This window comes from Lutra lutra, chromosome 13, assembly GCF_902655055.1.
Source record: "Lutra lutra chromosome 13, mLutLut1.2, whole genome shotgun sequence".
NCBI classification, from domain to species: Eukaryota; Metazoa; Chordata; class Mammalia; order Carnivora; family Mustelidae; genus Lutra; species Lutra lutra.
In genome coordinates, this window is record NC_062290.1 from 1318567 (window position 1) to 1334427 (window position 15861).

Consider the following 15861-nt stretch of genomic DNA (forward strand, 5'->3'; position numbering starts at 1 on the left):
GAACATGGCTCCCTTCGCGGAGGCCGACCCGCGGGCTCGCTCGTTCCTTCCGCAGACGCGCCGGGTGTGCACGTGCCGTCACGGCCTCCCGCGCGCGGTGCCCGCAGAACGCGCCGCGAGGTGCCATTTCTCCCGTTCCTTTACGTCTCTTACGTAGCCCGGGAATTCAGGGGGAGAAGACAACCGCAGCCAGTTGGGGCAGAAATGACACTAAGGAGCCGCCAGCTCCGAGATCGCCGGGGACACCCCGCGCGCCAGCGGGCGGCCGGCCGGGCGCACCCGCGGCGGCCACCTCTCGGCGCGGCCGGGCGCAGACGGACCTCGGCGAGCGTCCTTTCCCGGTCCGATTACGCAACAACTTTGCATCCGTCATCTTCGCCCTAATTGTGCAGGGGGCGGTGTTTGCGCGCTCGCTCTCTCCCCGCTCCGGGCCGTCGCGCTCCCCGGGGAGACGCGCGGGGCATCGTAATCGCCGCCTACGCAGCACCGCGGGGCTCCAGCCGGCAGCCCGGCCTCCTCCCCACGGCCCCCGCCCCGAGCGCCGGCGGCTCGCCAGCGCCCCCTCCCCCCTCGCCCACCCGGAGGAGGAGGACGGGTCCTCGGCGAGGGTGCGGGGAGGGGCCGGCGGAGGTCCGTGCCACGCCCGGGTCGCCGCAGCCCGCGGCCCTCGGCCGGGCAGTCGGTCGGCAACAGGTAGCCCCGCCGCTGCGTGCTCGGGAGACAAAAAGCGCCTGCGAGCGAGCGCGGACCGCGGGGCTCCCGGAGGCACCGCGGCGCCGGAGGGCGAAGGCGGCGGTGGGAGAGCTGGACGGCGAGGGTGCAGCGGAGGGGAGGGGGCGTCTCGGTCCCCTCCCCGGCTCGCCCCGCTCCGGGCGCCGGCGCCGGCCGCTGCGCAAGCCTAGCGCGGGGCGCGGATCCTCGCGGCGCTCGGGCGGCGGCGCTGGCCCCGGTCGCGGAGGGACGCGGGCGGCCGGCGGCGCAGCGGGGAGGTGGCGGCGGGGGGGGGCGGAGCGGGCGGGGGCGCGGGGGGCGGGCCCGAGGGGCGGGGCCGCGGAGAGCCCGCCCCCGCCGGCCGCGGCCATTGGCGGCGGGCCGGGGGCGGGTGCGGGCGCGGCGATTGGGGCCGCGGCCGCCCATCACCGCGAGGCTGGCGGGCGGCGACGTAGCGCGGCGCTCGGAACTGACCTACTAACACACATCTCCCGGCGCGGCCACGGCGCCCGCGGACCCGGCGCGCCGCCCGCCTTCCGCGCCGCGCCCTCGCCGCCGCCCGCCGCCGCCCGCCGCCCCGGAGGCCCGGCCCGAGCCCTGCGCGCCGCGGCGCCCTGCTCCCGGCCGCCCGCGCGCTCTCTCCGCCGCCGGGGCTCGCCGGCCCGAGAGCAGGAACACGGTAAGCGCTCCGCCCACCGCCGCCCGGCCCGGCGCCCGGCTCCCCGCCCGCTGCCGGGGCGCGCGGCCGGCGGGCGCGGGGCGCGGGCCGGGCTGCGCGCGGGGCCGGCCGCGGCGGCGAGTGTGCGCGGGGCGTTGGTTACATAAACTTTTGCTGCCTTGGCGGGGGGGGGGGGCTCGCCACCTTAAGGTGGCTGCTTCGGCGGCAGCGCCCTCGCGCCGGCACGCAGTCGGGCTGGCTCGCGCTCCCCCCGCCGCGGTTGCATAATGTCTCCCGATTTCAGGAAAATTGATGTTTTGGTGGAGGAGAGCGCCGGGGAGGCTGAGCCACCTCGAGCGGGAAGGGCAGCGCTGCCTCCTTTCTCGTCCCTCCTGCGGGGCTGGCGGCGGGGGCGGCGGGGGAGCGGGGCCGAGTGGATGGGACTCGTCCCGGTCTTCTTGTGGAGAAGGCGCGTCGGCAGCGTGAGCCGTGACGGCATTCCGAGAATGCGTGCCCGCGTCTGTTTGTGTCAGGGGCTGTGTCTGCACCGACGTCTCCCACCCTGTTTGTCGTCAGCGCGCGCTACAGCGCCCGGGAAGGTTGTGGGATGTGTCCTTGCGCGGATTGCATAATCTGTCCACCGCGAGACCCTGGCCGGGGTTCCGGGCAGATGTGGGAATGTGCGCGGACGTGTGCAGTGATTTGGAAACGTTAGCGCAGCGCTGGAAATTAGGTCGTTATTTACACCTCTACTACGACCCCAGGAAAAAGACGTGTTTCTCAACACTCCTGCGCGACATGAAGAATTCCCCGGCTTGTGTTCCGATCTTGGATACTCCCGGGGTTCGCCCCTTAGGTGTCCTGAGCTATTATTTTTAAATCTGGGACGAACCATTGTGGCGTTTACCTCCCTACCTTCTTGATTTTCACGCATTCCGTTCCATCAGCCCTTTTTCTCACCTTATTGTCATTGCTTTTTCAGACACAAGACAGATCACATAATAGTTTCCTGGAAATGTTGCATTATGTAACCGCCGATTTGCTGGCAGTCAGCATAGGAAACGGGAGCTAATTACGTGATTTTATATTCTTGCTACAAAGAAAGTAGGACAATCTCAGCCTTTAAAATGTCACTGTAACAGTTTTCTTTTTCTTTCTTTCTTTTTTTTTTTTAAAGGATATTTTAAACAGGAAAGTAGACAACCGGGTAAAGCACTGAGTTAGCTCACGATGCCGAATGTGTGTCTTTTGCCCTAAATGAAATGTGCGTTCTTCTAAATTTAGCCCTATTGCATTTTAACAATTGTGGCCTCGCAGCGCTATTTCTGGTGTTTTCTCCAGGGCTGTGTGCAGATACAAGTTCAAGGCCATTTGCTGTAGTTTTAACTCCACGCCTTCGGAGACCTTTGATAAGATTGTATTTTTAGGAAGGCATTTCGCAGAGCCTGGTGATTTGCTGGATGCTGACTCCCATTTGTCTTTATAAAGGACACTTTAGGAAAGTGCTTGTTCCCTGGGAACAGCAGGGGATGGCCAAGTGTCATCTTCTGGTCTTGGCTTTTGTAAATAACAACAGGGAATGAGGTCACAAGTATTTATTTCACATCGTGGGTATTTTTTTCCTCCAGGCTAGATATGATTTATGGGAAACAGATATAGGTTAGTGGATTGCATTTTTGTGTAGATGCCCTAGTTTTATTCCTGTGAGTATATATGGACATATAATATACCGAGATTTTAAATTTCCTCGGGCACTCTTAGGTAGTGTGATTGGGTGTGAAGGTCTGTATACGATGGTGTGTATATGTTAGACTTTCCCCCCCTGACTTAACATTTAAATAACTACAGAACAGGGTTCGGGTTTTTTTTTGGGGGGGGGCGTGTTACAGACATTCATCCCTAGAACAAATTGGATTACCCCAAATAATTGCAGCTGCTTTCCAACAAGCTAATATTGCTCCAAGGCCCCCGGTGTCAGACCCCGACCTACTTTGGAGCTTGGGCAGGGAGCCCCGGGCCTGCCGGGGAACACGTAGCGCCACCTTCCGATCGCGACCTCCAGGAGCGCGCCCCTCCCGCCTGCGGGCCCTGGGGGGAAGGAGGCAGGGGGCCGGGAGGTGGGGGCGGCGCGTGGGGGCCCAGGGTCGGGACCCGGGAGCGCCCTGGGCGGCGCTTGGGCTGGAGCCGCACGGCGGCCTGTGCGCCTCCTCGCCCCCTCCCCACATTCCTTTGTTCTGGCGAGGGGGTCCTGCCAGCTCCGAGGCCCCGCTGCGCCGCCCACCCGGCGGGGGCGGGTCCCGGTGAGGCGCCGCGCTGGGGGCGCGGAGGGACCTGGGCCGGGGAGCGCGGGCGCGCTCGGGGTTCGCCCGGCCGAGGGAGGGGAGAGGAGCGCGGCGGGGGAGGGCTGGAAGGGGAGCTGGGGAGGAGCGAGAGGCGCCCGGGGCGAGGCGCAAGGAGAGGGCGGCCGGCGGCTGGGCGGCTGGGCGGCTCGAGCGGCCTGCCTCCTGCCTCTTGCCCGGTGAGCCTCCGAGCACCGCGGACACCTTTGTTCCCGGAGCCTTCATTGTATCTGGGAGCCGAGCGCTTCTCGATTCGTGAAGTGAGAGAGACGGAGAACGCCTCCAAATGTCAGCAGACCGCGGCCCCCGGGGTGCGGGCGCTCCAGCCCTGCTGGTGATGGAAAGGAGCGCCCGGGCTTGACTGTGGCCACAGTGGAGTTGATTTTTTTTTTTTTTTTTTTTGAACCTTCACTTAGTGTGTTCAAAGGCTAGAGTAGAAAGAACTTGAATCCCCCGAGTTCAAAATAAAAGAAAAAAAAAAAAAAAAAAATCACACCGCCCACGCAGCCGCCGGGGTCCTGCTGTCAGACCACAGCACTTTCATCCCCGGGGCGACTTCTGAGAGCCCACGGGCAGCAGGTGTGCGGTGGGTTCCGAGACATCACAGGTGTTCTCCAGCAGACGGCTTCGTTGAAAAGTTGGTTTCCGTGCGATCACATCCTACGTCCGTGCCCCAACCAGTTCGCTCTGGAGTCCAGGCCACTGTCCGAGCCAGCGACCAGCTTGGCGGAGTGCTGAGAGCTCGGGCCCAGAAGAGCTGGGCCCTCGGCCCGGCCTGTGATTTTGGGAGCCGCTGTGATCTCCACTGGTGTCCAGGGTAAACTGAGGGAGTAGGACCTGTCCAGCTGGGTAGTTGTGAGGAGCTCAGCAAACCACTCCCATGCAATTTACCAGCAAACAGACTGGTTCCTTGTTGTTTTAAATAAAAGTATTCACCTTCATTTTTCGCTGCCTAAGTCTCTGTCCAGTAACAGTAAGGACTGAAGTTTCAGTTAAACCCTGTAGTTAAAGATCCTTCTTGGGATACATTTTTGTTGTAACAATGATTACTTTTTCTTCTTCTCTTAAAACTGTGTGCCATCGTGTTCAATGGTAACTTAAGTTGGAAGTGAATTCTTGGTGGTGTTGCAAACCTCTCAGATCACTGGGTTGATGTTGGGGAAGTGCTGGTAGGAACACAGAGGCCAGTCGCTGTGGCAGGAATGATGAGACAAGTGGCACAGAGCCCTGGCTTTTCCCAGTTCCTTTGACCACTCTGACGGTTTTCCGTGGCCTGATGATCCACATCTCTATGCTTCTGTGGCCCCAGACCAGCCGAGGCTGCTTAGACCCCACAGATGAGCCCTCTGGGAAGGAATGTGTGCAGGCTGTGTGGTTGACAGCCAAGGCCGTGCCCCGTGAAACTGCTGATGGTTGGCCCTTTTGATTAATACACAAGATTTTATCCGGTTGAGTCTTCTACCTGCGGCGCAGGCAGGGCTTCCCTAAGAATCGCAAGAGGCTCAAATGCCCTGGCTCGCCAGCCTCGTTGCCTTGATGCTGCCCATTCTTCCGAGACGAGGAGCTAGTACTTCCCAGCCCCTTAGCCTGCTTGTGCCTGGCCCTGGGCTGCGTTCTGTCACCATCCGCATTTTACAGGTGAGGGAGTGCAGGCGCGGAGAGATGGATTAGCAGCCCAGACCACCAGCCCAAAAACGGGAAGGGGGGTGGGCTGTGCTAGTAACACTCCCCCGCCCTCCCCAGAGTGTGCATGCTAGCTCACTGCAGTCTTCGCAACAGTTTCCTTTTCTGTGCTAAAGGCTTATCTTTGCGAAGCCCAGTTATAACATCAGTGTGATGCAACAGCCTGAAAATTAAAAACCCTTTGTTAGCGCGCTTTCCTGCGTTGAGCAACTGCCTGACGCAGCCACGGAGTGGGTATTTCTATTGACCTTGCCTTGGTCCGTCGTCAGCTCCACGAAGTGAATGTGATTGCCGCATGGAATGGAAAAGGTGCAGTCATATTGCCTCGGCCTTATTTTTCCCCGGGCTGAAATCACACATACTTCATTATTTCCATTGTAATCCAGATGGCACTGATGCTGTGAGGAGTTGTTTATTTTTAATTTGTATTGAGGGAATGAGAGCACACTTGGGATTCGATTCAAAATATGACAGAAACAATGCAAGTGAAGCTCCTTTAATATGCATTTCTGGGTTTTGTGAGGTGTGCCAGTATTTCACAGCATTGACACATTGTCTGATATCCTGTTATTTTCCTAAATTGTATTTGAGTTGAATTTTATCCAGATCAGACTCATTGAGAATGTCGAAAGACGTTGACCTTTGATCACAGACATTACATAAGAGTTTTTCGGTTTCAAAATGAATTTGTATTACCAGTGCCCCCAATTACCTCTCAAATTTCTTTGCAAATAACTTTCCTGTAGTTAAAAAAAAAAAAACTGTTTAAAAAAATACCATTTCTCATATGGTTTTAATTAGAGAGCTTAAGGTTGTTTTATGATAAGAAAGTTAGCAGGGATTTTCTAGATGCCATTCATAATGATACGTGCTTTGAGGACTCAGTTTCGTTGGAGTCAGAATGATCTTTGTATTATAAGCCTGGAGTTATCAGAATATGGTGTCTTTTATCAATTAACTCTCCAGAGATCTCAACTGGCAGTTCAATGGTCTTCAAGTAAACATGGAAACATTTTTTTAAAAATCCATCCCGTTCATAAGGCACATAGTAAAGTAAATGACATTTGTGATTATCTGCTCAAGGGGGCAAGAAAGTGAAATTAGAAGAGATCAAAAAGTCAAACTGAGGAGAACTGCAGTGGTTCTTCAGGGAACTTACAAGCATTCAAGAACTTTCCCTGCCCGCCCACCCCCCAGCCCTGCACCTACACCATTCCTGTCACTCTTCCGTGTGTTGCACAGGCTCTGCTGGTGCGAACCAATGGCAGAATTTCCTGTAACAGGGTGACTTTGTGCTTCTTGGCGTCCTTTAGGATTTCAGGTTCGTCGTCAGACTGATACATTGATCTTTGGAAGTAGCAAGGAAACTAGTGGTCCCCACTTTGAAGTGACTGTGCCTTTTTAAAATGCTTTATGATTCCTCTCCCTTCTCCCCCCGGCCCCCCTCCCCATTCCTCTCCCTCTTCAGGAGGGTGTGTTTTGGTCTGTCCTCCAGCCGTCCTGTTGTTCCTGTGTGTTAGCATCTGAGCGTTTCCTGCACCGTCTTCCGAAAATTCCCACTGTGCGCTTAGGTCACAGACACTGGCCTCTCTTACAGAAAAGTGCTGAGTGATACTGTTTCATATTTCAGTCCCTTAAGTTGTATCAGCTATCACAAAATGCAGTGTTGTCCTATTTGTTAAGATTGAATCTAATTTTTAAGTGGTCCTTTGTTGAGGACCATAGAGCAAGAAACTTGAAGTATTTTCACGGAGCGTAAACTTGATCAGATTTTGACACATTTGTTTACAAATGCACCCAAGGAGAAAAAGTAGGTTAGTGTGTTGCTATGATAGGACAGATTCTGGCAAAGCAGGAGAGTCCCTGTAAATGTGTGTTTCTGTCTGGATCAGTACACTTTCCTCTCTAACATTAGGGTTAGTCTGTGTTACTGGAGACAATTATATTCTTGAACGGAAGGTACTTCATTGGCAATTAGAGAGGTTTAACGTAGTTTTGTTTATTTAAAAAATCTCTGGGGCATCTGCTGGCTCAGTCGGTAGAGGGTACGAGTCCTGATCTTGGGGTCACGAGTTCCAGCCACATGTTGGGCGTAGAGATGACTTTAAAAACTAAAAGCCTTTAATTTTTCAGCCTGATTAGAAACCCCCGCGACGTCAGTGCTCCCTGAGTTTTCATCCCCCACCGCCTTGACCGCACGTGCGTGCTTCTTCCCTGTTGGGCTCAGCTTTCCAGTCCTGATGTCGTTCTGATCCATGAACAGAGTAAAGCATTTTACTGAGACAGTCGTGTCCTCGGTGGTTCACCTACCGCAAGAAGCCCAGTTGACATTTTGCTCGTTTTAATAGCTTAAAGAGCTGTGAATTGATTAACTTTATTTATTTTTCACCAAAATGACACCATCGCAAAGACGAGCAGCTGTCTGCTTAGCGCAGCGAGAGTTTACCATGAAGATAAAATGGTTTGTTTTCTTTAACGGCATCTACACTGTGCTCCGAGGGAGTAAGTGGCACATCCGGAGGGTGGAGGACGAGAGTTCTATTAGAAAATGTTTCCAAAACATGAAGCACATCGAATAGTATCTCATTTTGTGTAGACAGAATTTTTAAATCAAAATATGTGACACAGGCTGTTTGCAAGAAGACTTACCCTGGCTCTTCTGAGAGGGGCGCTGGGGGCCGGGATGGCCACAGGTCTGTCTCCGGAAGCAGAAGTGACCCCATCCCTCCTTGAGGAAGAATTAGGTGGAGGCTTCATGTTGTGAACTTTTATTCTTTTTTTAGACTTTTTTAAACCAAATTTTAAACTTAATTAAAGATCACGTTGGGGTCTTCTGACTTGAATACACATCACAACTCAGCTTTTACAAAACCCAGCTCCCACCTGTGGAAATCATGTAACGGGGCTAGAGGCCTGTGAAAAAGCACTTGGAGACAGTGCGCCTGTGTTGGGGACGGGAAGACCCGTCGGCTGGAAAGTGGTGTCTTCTGCGCTTCGATTGCTCTTTTCATCCGTGTCCTGATGAGGCAGCCCTGTCACCTAACGGGGCTGATGAGGCTGACCACCCAAGCATGCCAGCGTCCCAGAAAGGGCACTAAGGGACAGTTACTCAAAAAGGGAACTCGAAGGGGTGCCCGCAGCCCAGCGTGGGTTGTGGCCCGAAAGCGTGATGCAGAGGCTTAAATCCACCCAAAGGGAGAACGCTGGGGTTTGGAAAAAAGTCACGAGCTGAGTATAAACACCGATGTGTCAGAAGGCCACGTATAAGCCCCCTGAAGCCTTTCCTTTGAGTTCACTGTCAGGGAACAAGACTGCATTCTAAGGCTCATCCCTGCCCATCAGCGCTGTGTGATCCTGGGAAAGTCACTCAGGCTCTCTGTGTTTCGGCCACCCACCGTCCCTCCATGTCGAACATGCGTACATTTTGTTTTTGACCCAAAAATCATAGGCGACGATGCCCCGCTGCAGTTTTCCTCATCCCCTATTGTAACGCGCCGGATTGCCAGGAGACTGCAATTTCGGCAGAGGCGAGCGCTTAGAATGTTCCTGCAATTGATTCTGTACTCTCAGGATCTAAAACAACGGTCAGAGAGGCAGGAGGAGAGATCCAGGTGGCACCTTTGTTGCCCTAAGGCAGTCGTGGCCGCATCTCGTGGTGCAGTACTGCCGTGACAGTGACGGCGTCGGTGCGTGTGTTTTACTCAGAAACCGGAGCGGTTCAGGAGAGGAATTGGGCGCACACCAGACCCACCCACGCGAGCACGGAGAGGGCGCTGGCCGGAGCTGGACCAGGATCTGGGCTGGAGTCCGCTCTGCTGTGTCGCCAGCTGGGGGGCGCAGGGCAAGTCAGGAACTTCTCCGAGCCAGTTCTGTTTTTTTTTTTTTTTTTTTTTTTTTAAAGATTATTTATTTATTTATTTGACAGACAGATCACAAGTAGGCAGAGAGGCAGGCAGAGAGAGAGAAAGGGAAGCAGGCTCCCCGCTGAGCAGAGAGCCCGACGCGGGGCTCGATCCCAGGACCCTGAGATCATGACCTGAGCTGAAGGCAGTGGCTTAACCCACTGAGCCACCCAGGCGCCCCTGAGCCAGTTCTGTTTTGAAAAGCGTCATCGTGAGGGTGACACACATAGGACAGGCCAGGCTCCTCGCACCTGCTGTGCAGCGCGCGTTCAGTAAATGGCACCTGTTGGGGTTGCTGTGTTGTTGTCACCACGACCAAGAAACAAGTAGCGGGGCTGGAAAGGGTGTGTGGTGTGACCCGACCCCATGCTGACGGCGCCCGTTGCGTGCGCCTCCCCGAGCGCTGGGTTCTCCCGTCTGGCTCCTGCCGGAGACGAGGAGCTCCTGGACTCTCAAGTTTGGTTTTCCCTCCCTCTTTATGTGCCCCAGTCTGGCTCAGTGCCTGGTGTCCGGCACTCCATATGTGTTGGGTGAACCAGTTAATAAGAGAAGCTCTCCGTTAACAAGTAAAATGTCTTTTTTTAGAATACATGATAACATAGAATACGTAATAATATTCGGTTAAAAAAGCTATCAGAAAGTGTTTCATTTACAAAATTCTCTTAGATAAGGCAAATGAGCGCCTGCCAATCCAATGTCAGACACCTCCGTGTCCAGTTCATTGTGAGGACACAAAAGGCAGCGCCTTGCCCCTGAGAAAGACTGCAGGCTAGTTGGGGGTACAGAGCAGACCTGCGGAAGGGTACAGTGTACGAAATCAGCACCTTCTCTGCGGTGTCTCACATGCATGAGAAACTTTTTTCCAACACTGCAAGATTATTTGATAAAAAATGATACAGAAGATCCTAAGATAGTAGGTGGTGATTTGCCAGTGAATCAGAGACACAATATTTGCAGGTGAGAGAAGACGTCAGATTCTAGTACATGTAGTAAAATTCACATGGGAAGAAGATCAAAAAGAAAGGAGACTTCCTGTAGGTTTTGAATGCACCGAGGAAGTTCTAGAGATGACAGAGTGGACACAGAGTGCTTAGACGGTGAGAAGACAGGGCTCAAAGAGATGGTAGGACTAGGGGGATACTTTTGTTAGATGGAGTGGGACAATCTGGTGAGGGCTGCCCGCCCCACTCTGCCAGGCTCCTGGCACACGGCAACCTTTGGACCCGGAGGCTGGAAAGTCTCCACCCCCTGGTAGATTTGAAATGCTGAAAATGGATAAGAAATGATGAAATAAGGAAAAGTTCAGGAAGAGTAACTAAGGCAGGATGGTAGGGCATTTCAAAAGTGTAAGTGGGGAGCTCACTGGGGAAGGCGACCATAAAAGGAATGTGACTTTTTTAAAAAAAAAAAGGAGGGGATGAATTTTTAAATGGGGGGAGAAGAGTGCGTCTCCGGTGGAAAATCTATCCAGAATGAGTTTCAAGGAGCTATATGATGCTGAGCAAAACAGGGGTACCCAAGGAGCTGCTGGAGGTTTGAAGGTCACACCAGAAACGATCGGTGCTGCCGTCCCCGCTGCTGGAAGCTTGAGTCTTGGCCTCAACCATCCATTGACTTTAGTGGTGGGGACTTGACGGAGCTGGGGAACAGAAATCTTTACACGCAGCCAAGAGTCCACTGATAATGTCGAGGAAAGATGGGTTTTGGTGTCAGAAGACGAAACCTGAGTGGGAATGTGGAGAACAGAGTTGTATCAAGTGATAACGAGAAGATTCCTTTTTACACCACCTCTGCCTGCCGTGCAGACTCATCGCCTTCATGTCGTGTCATCAAAAACAAACAGAAACTTGGTATTATTAATCACGGGTTTCGCTAAGTCGCAACTGTTTCCACGTTGGCTCAGCCTGACGGACAAAAATGTGGCATTAAACCTTAGTCTTTATGATCCTGAAATCATTACATCATTTCTTCTGTTCCTTCTGGAAAAGGCACGAGAAGCTGGCAGGCTTTTCCAGCTGATAAAATTAAACTTTACTTCATTAGTCATTACAAAACTATGCACAAGAAAGGGAGAGTGATGTAAAACAAAAACATTAAATCTTTTTAATGTGGCAGGAGAGAGTGCCGTATGCAGATAGCACTGAGTGAACGGTGGTCTCCTTTACGAGAGTATTACCTACTGGGAAATCGGGCCGAGAAGCCATCGAGAAACACAGTGGGATCCCAAAAGCACCATAAAAAGATAGTTACTGGAATCTAATATGGGTTTATTACCTCCTGTCAAGCCAAATTCAGATTATAAATATCTCATCAGTGGAAAAGGAAGCTAGCTGATGGTTCTATTTTTGAGGGTTTTTTAAAAAATATTTTGTTTGAAACTAATTAGTAAAATGGAAAGAAATTCTTTCCATAATTACATTCTCCGGGTCTAAAATAATTTTAAGTTTCAAGAATGCACTGTACTTAAAAAAAAGGAAAAAAAAGGTCCCTTTGAAGAGTAACTGTTTATTCTAGTCCCAAACTGTCGCCTCAGTGAAATGTACCGGGGCAGACTTTGCGGGACCGACACAGGCACCGGTGCGCTTCAGCCTTACGGGGACGTTTGATAAATCAGTATGAAGGAGCCAGAAAAAAGGAGGAAGGGATCCGACGTCATAGCCGAGGCGCGTCACGAGATCTGGCGCGGGGAGGCGCCGGGCGGGGCTGCGGGCGTCGGGGCCAGCGCGGTGCGGCGCGGAGGCAGGTGCGCGCTGCGCCGCAGTCGGAGCAGAACCACCGCGACTCCGCGGTCTTGTGGCTTTTGTTCTCAGTTTTGTGAAGACACGGGTTTTGCTCTGGAGCGCACTTTGTTCCGTGTAGTTGCAGCATCTGTGTCCGGGCGCGCGCGTTTCCCTGGGGAAGTTCTCTTGGGGCGGGTGAGCGTGTCCGCCTGGGGTGCTGGGATGTCCCCTGAAGTTACTCAGGAGCAGCACGACGTGCGGCCGCCGTTTAAGGCTTAACCAGCCAGAGGCGATCTGTCCTGTCCTTCCTGTGTCTCGTCCCCGCCTGCCCCCCACCCCGCGCGCACACGTTTCCGCTCCTGAAACGGCTTCTCGGTTTCTCCCCGGCCTCGTGTGTGTTTGCTCCCTCCGTCGTGGGCCACGCGGCACTCTGCTGAGAGGTCTCGCTGGGGACTGCCCTCTGCCAGGCCCCGGCACCCCATCTCCGTCCCCAGATGGCAGCCTCCTCGAGGGGAAGCGCTGTGTCGAGTTCGGGCGCGCGCACCGACGTGCCGAGCGCCGCTCCTCGTGCGCACCTGGCGGGACACGCTTGCCGGTGGGTGACGGTCTTTTCCTCTGTTGCAGGGACCTGGGAGGAAGGCGCCCGCTCCGCTCGGGAAGACGCGCCGGCGAGATTCGCTCGACAGCAGAGCGGGAGAGAGAACGTCGATGGCTTGTGCAGCGCAGCTTTTAAAGCGCTTGTGAATCCTGGGCAAGGGCTCCGTCTGATGCTGATGCAGCTGAGGAAGATGCAGGCCATCAAGAAGGAGCAGGTGTCCCTGGACGCTGGCAACGGCGTGGACAAGATGGTGCTGAACGCCGCCTTGACCGAGGTCTCGGAAGACTTGACGGCGGGCGAGGAGCTGCTGCTGAGCGAGGGCAGCGTGGGCAAGAGCAAGTCTTCCGCCTGCCGGAGGAAACGGGAGTTCATTCCCGACGAGAAGAAGGACGCCATGTATTGGGAAAAGAGGCGGAAGAATAACGAGGCCGCCAAGAGGTCTCGGGAGAAGCGCCGCCTCAATGACCTGGTCTTGGAGAACAAACTGATTGCCCTGGGAGAGGAAAACGCGACTTTGAAAGCTGAGCTGCTGTCCCTCAAATTAAAGTTTGGCTTAATTAGCTCCGCAGCCTATGCCCAGGAGATCCAGAAACTCAGTCACTCCACCGCCGTGTACTTCCAGGACTACCCCGCGTCCAAGTCCGGCGCCAGCCCCTTCGTGGAGGAGCACGAGCCGGCGGGGGTGAGCGGCGGCTGCATCTCCGTCATCAAGCACTCCCCACAGGCCTCCCTGTCCGACGGCTCCGACGCGTCCTCGCTGGAGCACTCGCAGGACGGGGCCGCGCGGGGCGGCTGCGGGAGCCCCGACGGCAAGTTCCAGGCCATCAAGCAAGAGCCGGTGGAGCTGGAGACCTACGCGCGGGAGCCCGGGGAGGAGCGGGGCGCCTTCCGGGCCTCCGTGTACCAGAGCCTCATGGGGACCGCGTTCCCGGGCTTCTCCCACTCGCCCCCTCTGCTGCAGGTCGCCCGGTCCTCCAGCAACTCCCCCAGGACGTCCGAGACGGACGACGGCGCGGTGGGGAAGTCCTCCGATGGGGAGGACGAGCAGCAGGTGCCCAAGGGCCCCATCCACTCTCCCGTGGAGCTCCAGCGCGCCCACGCCACCGTGGTGAAGGTGCCAGAAGTGAACTCCTCCGCCTTGCCGCACAAGCTGCGCATTAAAGCCAAAGCCATGCAGATCAAAGTCGAAGCGTTGGACCACGAGTTCGACGCCGCGCCGAAACCGCCCTCGCCGGTCCACGGGGCGCCCAAGAGACATTTCGGACTGGAGAAGCACGCCGCCCCGAGCATGGTGCACTCTGCCCTCACCCCTTTCTCCGTGCAGGTGACCAACATTCAAGATTGGTCTCTCAAATCGGAACACTGGCATCCGAAAGAACTGAACGGCAAAACTCAGAACAGCTTCAAAACGGGAGTTGCGGAGATGCAAGACAGTGGCTACAAGGTGTCTGACCCAGAGGGCTTGTTTCTGAAGCAGGGGATCGCAAACTTGTCTGCAGAGGTGGTTTCACTCAAGAGACTCATCGCCACACACCAGATCTCTGCTTCGGACTCTGGGTGAATTACTACTGAAAAGCTCTGGCTGTTTACAAAGCCGTCATTTGCAATAGATGAGTACGTTTTGTATTAGGCTGAATTTTCACTGGACCCCTGATGTCATTCCACTGTAATGTTCACACGTTGTCTGCTGGGTGTCTTTTTGTGCACAAATTATTATGGAGATTAGATCGTGTTCTCACTCTGCCTTGTGTATAGTCACATAGTCCATGCAAAGGCTGTATATATTGGACATTATTTTTGTTCTGCTATAAAGCGTGTCAGTTACCAGTTTCAATAAAGGATTGGTGACAAACACAGAACTTCTGCTCCACTGCACCTGATTTTACGGAACAGAAAAAACAATTTAACTTCCAAAAGTGGTATTAAAATATTCCGTGTTTTACTCATTCAGGGAAGTTTACTCCCCTGCATTCAGGAAGCCGAAATGTAAGTTCAGCACATGGTTTGGTTTTCTTCTAGTTTGGTCCGGGCTATAGGACGTTTAGAAACATTCCAAAGAGAGGGCAAAAAAATAACAATGACTTTTCTTGCATTTGAGGCTAATTTACTAAGTCACTCCCCTTTATCTATGTTGCTCTCAGCTTCAGTTTTCAGTGGTTTTTTTTGTTGTTGTTGTTTTAAGTAGAAAAATCCAAGTGGTCTGGCATCACCTTCTCTGGGGCCATCTCTTCTTTGAGTCTGACACATCCGTGTGAATCGTTGAGTCACTGGCCCACTTTATTAATTAGAGGTTCTTTTGAAAGAGCATCTGAAGACTAAGGATGAGGTCACTCTTGTGTTATTCTAAATCTTAACAGTTCTTAACTCTAACCGTCTAGGGAATTAAGCTAGTGAAATTCCATTTTTATTTAGTTTCCAAAATTTCAGAGAACACACCAGCTATCCCATTCGGGCACATATGGTCTGGGTGTACGTGATACTTGTTGTTTTCCGGTTTGCCAGAGATGAACGTAAATAGTAGCTCACAGTAGAAACGGTAACGCGGAAGCCCAGAAGAAAGTGTCCATCACCGTCCGCTGCCGTTCAGACGGTCGCAGCTCCAGAGCTGCCTGTAGAAGCAGGTGTGGTGGGTCGGAAAGTCTTCTGTTGCAGGGTGGGACTGGCCTCGGGCAGGGCGGGCGGAGGCTGGTCCAGTGCAGCCCTCTCCGAAGCTACTGTCCTCACGGATCCAGCTCTCTCCACGCTGACCTCCTTCCTATTCTGCAGAGAGTGGAGGGGCTCCGGCCTCAGGAGTGTGTGCAGAGTCACTTAACCCTCGCTCTGCTCACTGCTGCTATGTCACGTGCCCCTCTGGCAGGGGCCTGATGGGAACATCGCATTTACGGGGCTGCGGTCTTTTTGGCAGACAGGTTTGAGCAAAAGCTTACTCCTTTATATTTTTAAAAGTGGCCCTCTGAATTAAAGGCAATGTTAATAATGCACATACATGCCCTCCACTCTGTCCTTTTGGTCACGGTGCCTAGATTTCTCTCAAAATTTCCTGGCTCTTAGAGAAATGTGGTTTCTTCTCAGCTGTTGGTCTTCTCTCTTCATATTTTATTAGTGACTGGGTGAGGCCCAGAGGCAAACCCATCTCATTTCAAGTGTTATGAAGCCCAGGAGACCTAAAATATTGCATGGGGGTCAGGATCCCAAAGCGTTTGATAGCCTAGAATGGGTAAAATGAACCAGCCTGGGTACAGTGGGGATA

At 54.0% G+C, this 15861-nt stretch overlaps 1 protein-coding gene across 2 annotated transcripts; it reads left to right on the forward strand.

Annotated features, from left to right (window-relative positions):
- Positions 1-560: 560 nt before the first annotated feature.
- On the forward strand, positions 561-14470 carry NFIL3 (nuclear factor, interleukin 3 regulated). Of its 2 annotated transcripts, none has more exons than XM_047700448.1 (2): positions 561-693; positions 12638-14470. In XM_047700448.1, exon 2 carries the CDS (start codon positions 12781-12783, stop codon positions 14170-14172), a length of 1392 nt encoding a protein of 463 aa, XP_047556404.1. In that variant the 5' UTR covers positions 561-693; positions 12638-12780; the 3' UTR covers positions 14173-14470. The 2 variants fall into 2 exon arrangements, with proteins under 2 accessions (XP_047556404.1, XP_047556403.1); XM_047700447.1 differs by lacking the exon at positions 561-693 and adding an exon at positions 1330-1390.
- The last annotated feature ends 1391 nt before the right edge of the window (positions 14471-15861 follow it).